The following is a 7,500-nucleotide window of genomic DNA, read 5'->3' on the forward strand; positions in this document are numbered from 1 at the left end:
AGGTATCGATCAGTTATTGTCCTCCACTGTTTTATTGGTTCTGTCATGTGTTACAGATTCTACATCTACCATAATAAGATATGTATAAGAGTTTAATGATCGTATAAATAATAATGAAAGTAATTGTAAATGCGTTTTCTCCAAATGGTAAAATTGTTATATATTGGCTTAGTTCTATTCAGTTTCAACACAAGGTGAGCTTTTGTTTTTTGTCATCTGAAGCACGGTATTCAGAGATTTCTTTTTTTAAACTTAAACTTTAAAACCACCTGAAACTAAAGGTGGAATTGGCAAACAGAACTACTGAACAGCAAAGTAAAGTTTGAAAGTTCAGAAAGAGGCTCTTGCATGTCCACATGACCTCACCTGGCCTGTTGTGCATTTAGCCATAAAGAAAGCGAGAGAGAGAGAGAGAATGATGGCAGAGTGAAGTGTATTCACAGGGGCATTTTATAGCTGCCTTTTCAGTTAGCGCCACAACTTCCTCTCTCAGTGTCAGCGAGAGAAAGGTCAAGTCAAAGGTGAATTTCAGTAACTGTAGGAGGAATCAACTTCAGAATAGAAAATATTCTGTGGCAAACTCAACTCTTTCTGTATCCATGAATACAAGTCAGAGGCACATCAGGTCAAAGCACTTGCATTTAGTGAATTTGCATCACAGATAATCACTTCTTATTCACTCCACGAAAACTCAAAAATAAAAATATCCCGGACGAGGGATATAGACCTTTTAGTGTTAACCTCAGTGGAAAAATATGTCCAGTTGTCTTTTACAAAGGGCGACTTAAATTCACTCACTAGCCTTAGAGGAATACACACACAGTGTAAGTATGCCATTGTGTGACTGTATTTCTTGTCAAGTGGCTATGCACCACTTGCAATGAGGGATACGTTTTTGTTGAACCCTTTTCTCAAAACTGTGTACGGTAACACTTCCATGCATTTATATGGCCCAGAAAACATGGTCTTGCACTTTTCTCAGTGGCCTTTCTATTTTGGGGGGGATGGGAGGGGGGGTGCATCTATAGGAGTTTTTCACTATTTATTCCAGTAAGTTTCCTCTCGTAAGGAGTACAGTGAATTGTTATGCTTAACCATGTCATTGCCATTCATCCCATTTCCAACATTCCGGCATGGCGCCGGGGCACAAGTTGGTACTTCTTTGTGATTGGCAGACAAGGCTGACATATTTTCTATTGTTATTGTGACATCACTATAAGGGAGGTGAAAAGAGCGAACCATTATCGTATCACGTCCCGAGATCCTGATCCTCAGGGTTAGCACTCCCACCATCACTGTATGGAGCCCTTGTTATGGCGCGGTATGAGTGCGCTCCTAAGCCTCGCTCTCCAGGGAGCCTGTACGGGGATCCGGAGACTTAAATGCACCTGGAGCGCCTCGGAAATGGAGGGAAGGTTGCACGAAGATGAAGGAGGGCAATAGAAAATGAGACAGGAGGAGAGAAGTGATTTGCAGGCATCTACAATCCAAGGACCCTTCAGAAAAAGATGCATACCTGAGAAGTTCAAAAAGCCACAGCTTTTAAATGTGTTCATAGTGGCAGGGTCCTCGCTCACCTCGGGTTGTCAAACGTTAACCTGACCATGAAAGCAGTTCCAGCAGAGCCAAAAACATGCTATATGTCTTGGTAATGGAGAACTAACCTTTTTCATTGAGACTGCCAGTGCCAGTTTTTCAGCAGAAATCATTATCAGTACACAAATGGTTTCCCTTAAGTTGCATTTTAATAGTAAACGTTTATGCCTTTGTGCTTAAAAGTATCATGTTGACATTCGTGTTGACAAAGATCATGTTTACATTCTTCTTGAAAACCTTTGAGCGGTGTCTCTAACAGAGCTCTCTCTCTCTCTCTCTCTCACTCTCTTTGTCCTTCTCTCTATCTCTAGCTACCTCTTCCCTGAGCTCACAGCTCCAGCACCTGCAGCAGCTTCAGCAGCTTCAGCAGCATCACCACCAGCAGCAGCAGCAACACCTTCAACAACAACAACAACAACAACAACAACAACAACAGCAGCAGCAACAACAGCAGCAACAGCAGCAGCAACAGCAGCAGCAGTCACAGCACTGCACCCAGTCCCACCTCCAGGGAGCCAATCACATGGCGCCTCACCACCCACTGAGCCCTGCCAGCCAACAGCAGTCCTCCTCTGGCTCCATCTCCTCGGCTTCCTCCAATCACAGCTCGGCACAGGCCCCACAGTCTCCGCCCCACAGGCAACAAAACCAGTCGCCAGCACGCAGCCTGCCCTCCCCGGTGACCCCTCCCATGCCGCTTACGGTGAGCCCACGACTTAACCTTTGATCCTTAGGCCACTTTACAAAAGATGCAAACCTGTTCTGAGACTATGATCACAGTGAAAAGTATTCAGCAATTTAGGAGTTTTGAGATGCTGAATAAACTATCAAATCTGATTGAAGGAATGATTTTATTCTAAACCATCTGCCCAAATTGTCCAGTTCAGTTCAGTTTATAGCTTCACAGACTTTTTGCCTTCATGAGAATTGGGAGGTTCTCATCATTGTCTATCATCAATAAATCATGCTTTGTATTGCCAGCGCTCCCATTTTAGGTGCTAACAGTAATGGTCGTACATCTTTCCCTCAAAAGAACATTCCAGTAGTTTGAAGTGCTGTCGTTTCAGCCCATAGCCCTCTTAAATATATCCAGACATTACTCAGCATTCATCATTCTATAGATGGAGACGGGAAGGTCTGCTGTCAAGGAAGTAAATTGAAAGCAAATAAAAAATAATCTTCTAAATAAAATGCTCTTTCACTTAATTCTACTGCATTATTCACAGTGCGCCAAGTGCATTCTGGGTAGCAGAGACATGGTCTGGCTTGAATGTTAGGGAATGGGACAGTAATCCAATTGGGTGATTGAATTTGTCTGGGGAAATCTTGGATATTACAAATATTGTTCCTGGAGTAGGTTGCCGTTCAGAGGGTTGTCCCTGAGAACACCATAAAATTGAGAATTGGTAGTTCAGGCCTTTACATCCACCTGCCTATGATAGCAATAGACCAGTGCTATTACTGAAAATGAACATCTGACTGATCAGATTTAGAGTTATGATGTTCAGTGTGAAAACAGATTAGAATCTACTTTATGATAATGAAGTATTGACAGGTTCTTTGGGTAGAGTTCATATTACCCTGAAGTTTCAGTTCCCTAGGGGATAACAAAGTGGTGTCGTTCCCTGTGAGGGTTATCGAGTTACCCACTTTAACATACCAGCGAGGGAAAGCCTAGGATGGGGTTAACAATGAACTCCAATTTGCCACATACCTTGGAATATTGCCTTTTGGTTGGATTGTGTTGAATGTATTGGACTTTCATGGGCTGAACCATTAATACCAGCAAAAAACACACACAGCTGCATATTAATAATCAATGTCAGTGCAACAAAACACTTTTTTTTTTTTACTTTTCGAAGGAAAAACTGAAGTAAAAGTAGGAATATTCAAATTGTATTGCCTTGTTAATCATAATACCTTCACAGTAGCCATTGTGATTCCTATCCCTATTCCTATTCTCATTATTGTAAAATGAACTATAAAGACTAAATGACCAACTGCATTTCTTTTGGGTAGATATTCTACAGAATCATACAATACTCCGTGTGGTGTGGCGTGGTGTTTGAACAAAGGCTCTTTAATCTTCTAAACTAAACACAGAGATGGCTGGCTGCCTGAACTCATTTCACCGATCTGAAGATATATCTCCTTACTTTACCACACCTTTCCGTCTTTCTTTCTTTCTTTCTTTCTTTTTTGGGGTTTGTCTGTCTATCCATCTCACTCTGCCTCTGTCCATCCAGTTGTCATGCCTTGCCACTAATAACCCCTCTCTTATTTCATATCTCCTTCTGGTTTCATCTCTGGGGAGGAGAGGAGGCAGGGTCGCCTCCTGGGTCTCGGCCACATTCATCAGCGTCAGGTCCCTTATTGGTTTGCGCTGCGTCCTCCTTTATGGCCGGAATGAGTCGCGGCCATTTATTTCACCCCTTGGTCCCTAGATCTAGACCTGTCACGGCCCCTGCTAGACTCAACCAACACATTACGGCCCCCTGAGCCGGCCTGTCTACTGGAAGCTACCAAAAACAGACCACTCCTTAGCCTCCAGCCAACACTGCTCTTAGTATAGGAGTTGGAAAGGCATGTGGACAAATATTTCTACTTGTGATGTTTTGTGTGGTGTGTTTCGTGATGATATCTTTAGGTGGACTCGAAGATTTTAGGTTAGTCATTACACCTGGGTTATTTTTGTAAGCTATGCAGACCTTTGTCATCTCAAAATGGCCCTGTTTAGAATTGGAAACACAAAATAAAATCCCAAGACAATTTCTTAACCATATACTAAATAACCCAAACATTTCTCAGCAATATCTTCATTACAAATCTCCCATGTTCACAGTAAATGAATGTTTTCTTTTCGTGAATTTCTCTCTAAGAGAGGTCTTTATGGTGCAGCTCGATGGATGTGGTTATTGCCTGAGAAGACGATAGTGAGCCCATGATGGCACTGTAAGCACCGGCATTGTTTCTGAGGTGACTGAAGGAGCATCATCTCTCTGTCTCTCTCTCTTCTCTCTCTCTCTCTCTCTCTCTCTCTCTCTCTCTCTCTCTCCTTCTCTCTCTCTCTCTCTCTCTCTCTCTCTCTCGCTCTCTCTCTCTCTCTCTCTCTCTCTCTCTCTCAACGACTCCAGTGTGAATCTGTGTCAGGAGCAGTGCCGGCACTCAGAGTGAGATGGAATAAAACAAGCATGAGAGGTCAAAGTCAGAGCGTTAACTCCCTTTAGGGGACATTCTACAAAACAGGTTCAAATTCGGAGTTGAACATTAAGTATTCATTAGATTTAATATACTACATTTCATTAAACACTATCATAACATTTAAGTTGATTACTCAATATATTTATTTTGGACAAACATCCCAAGTTTCTGTTGTGACAGCAAAAAATCATAATCAATTTTTTTTTGCAGAATGTCCACTGTAATAGACAGCAGAATGATTTTTCGCTAAAAGTTCTAGGTGGTGAGGAAGCCCTACAAAATGTCTCTACTATTTTTTGGCTTTTTACCATCTTTTCTCTCCTGACATGTCTTCTGACAAATAATTCACTGATTCTTTTCAATATTCCTTCCTCCTTGTGTTTCTTACTTATTTTTCTTTTCTTTCTTAAGTATACTTAAGGCACCTTTCGACTACTAGGACTTTCAAATACCTCAATCTTTTGCTGCAACAGCCCACTGTTCGGTCCTGTCCGTCTTTTGGTTTTCCACTTCGGTGCAGGAACCACCGGACCTAGAAATTGACATAATAATTTTGCTCTTCAATCACGTCAAATCCAAGCACAACAAAACAACAAAACATTTGTCCAGTGGAAGCTGTAACATTAGACCATTAAACCAGAGAATGTTTTGATAGAATTACACCCATGGTTGAGAAGACAGTTGCAAACACTCAATTAAATGGCTTCTTAGCAGCTGTAATTATTAGATAAATAAAGATATCAGCACCACTGGTAATTAATATCAGCCTTTATGTCAATTGATGTTTTGATTGTGTTTATTCAATGTGACAAGATAACTTTGACAAGCTCATTCAGTAAGCTATCATTCCTTTTGCTGTACCCACCAAAACAGCCCTGAACGAGGTCCTACAGGGGCAGGTCCTGCAGTGAAAATGTGCTCAAATGTTTATGCCACTCAGAAAAGGCCCTCAAGGCCCTGCAGTGGAACACAGCTTACATTGGAGCATTGTTTCAGTCATTCACACACTTACAATTAGGGAGAGGTATCAATGCTTCTAAACTTTGTTTAAATCTTATCTTATAGGACGATCATTTAATGTCCAAATCTCACCACCTCTTCACTGGTGTACCTCAGGGCTCAGGTGTTGGAACCCTTGGTTTTCTTACCATTGCTATGTGGAAGGCATCCAACTCCCCTTATCCTTCTGTGATATTTCAGTTTCTTTACCTTTAGCTTAATTTTTATTTTTGAAATTACAGCCACAAATTAATCCAAAACATATTTTTAAAAACACCAAGGAAAAAACATAGAAGTGTATTTCGGCTATCATTTTCATGTTGAAAGTTGAAGTTTAGAGATCCAAATCCATATAGGTCCATACAGTCCCGTACCACAAGATTTAAAAATAGCTTCTTCCCAAACGCAATAGTCTCTCTAAACAAACATAGCTAAACCCAGCCACTTACTGTCACTTCTTGCACTTTAATAGTTGCACTACCTGGTCATTGCTCCTTTTACTGTTTTTTTTTTTTTAAATTATTTATTGTGTTTTATATGTCTTGTAATGATTATTTATTGTATTTAAGCACCTAGTGGAGTAGCGCTCCCAATTTCGTTGTATTGCAAAGTACAGTGACAATAAAGGCATTCAATTCAATTCAATTCAATTCAATTAAAATTGACCCTATAACGTACCCTATAAATGATGATTTTAAATATATTAAGGTAACTACTATGTATCACCAAAAGTACTTTAAATAGATCACAGAAGGGTAAACGTCTAAGATCTGCATACCTGAAAGCTTTTTTAATGTTTTTCCTTTTTGAAAGTGAAAATGAAAGTCCTCTCTCTTTTTGTATCAGCACAGCAGTCTGCACCAATTAGCTCAAATGGAGGTTAAAAAAAAACGTGCATTGTGCGTTGACGGAACAAAGAGATACAGTACATCAGGAGAAGTTTTGTATTTCTTCTTGTTAGAGATCAGCAATAATGCTCATCCAAAAAAAAAAAAAAATACAGAAATGTCAAATATGACATTTTAAACCCAGGGGACACACAGGGACTCAATTCACATTGGGTCACAGAGCAAGGGACAGAAATGCTCTCCAGTGGCAAAACAGTACAGCTACCATCCACAGTTTGTCTAGCTGTCGGGGATGGAGACTGAGACCCTGGAACCATCAGGCATCCTTAAGATATTGCCTCATACAATCGGATTTATCATTAAAACCTTCTAGAGGTTTTTGGGTGGGGGCATCACCCATGGTCACACCAAGGCCAGTCTCCTGGCGAACACTCATATAGTGGCCTTTAATAAAAGCCCCATCCCAGAGTGAGTGATTGGATTTCAAGCTAAGAATCATAACCCTAACTATAGCACGGTTTAATCCATGGAGACTACCACCACATAGAGGGGTGTTAAGGCTCGCCAGCCATCTCACCAGCACCTCAAACCCAGCTAGGCATAGGAGATAGACAGGCTGGAGGCGGGGGATAGTGTCCGCCTTTCCTGGGGTGGGTGTGGGGGTTGATGTCCATAATTGGCCTTCTGTGGGCTTTTCAAAGGAAGTTGCACCATGCTTCACGCAAGTGCCGCCATTGTTGCGCCTGGGGGGACAGTTGGGCCAAAGTGTTGCAAATACTCTGGGAATTAGAGACACGTGTCAGCCGAGGGTCTTTGGTCATTATACCTCCCAGTACATACCATACATATCTCTCAC

General features: G+C 41.4%; 1 protein-coding gene across 1 annotated transcript in view; it reads left to right on the forward strand.

The window, feature by feature from the left end:
* Window positions 1-7,500, forward strand: part of pou6f2 (POU class 6 homeobox 2) — a gene marked incomplete at its 3' end in the record, with an annotated part of 87,531 nt that overhangs the window by 45,591 nt on the left and 34,440 nt on the right. Inside the window, exon 4 of the mRNA XM_080854906.1 lies at window positions 1,908-2,299. Within this exon, the coding sequence (XP_080711032.1) occupies window positions 1,908-2,299 (392 nt within the window). The remainder of the gene's footprint in view (window positions 1-1,907; window positions 2,300-7,500) is intronic.

The sequence above is a fragment of the Sprattus sprattus genome (genome assembly GCF_963457725.1).
Source record: "Sprattus sprattus genome assembly, chromosome: 17".
Taxonomy (NCBI): domain Eukaryota; kingdom Metazoa; phylum Chordata; class Actinopteri; order Clupeiformes; family Clupeidae; genus Sprattus; species Sprattus sprattus.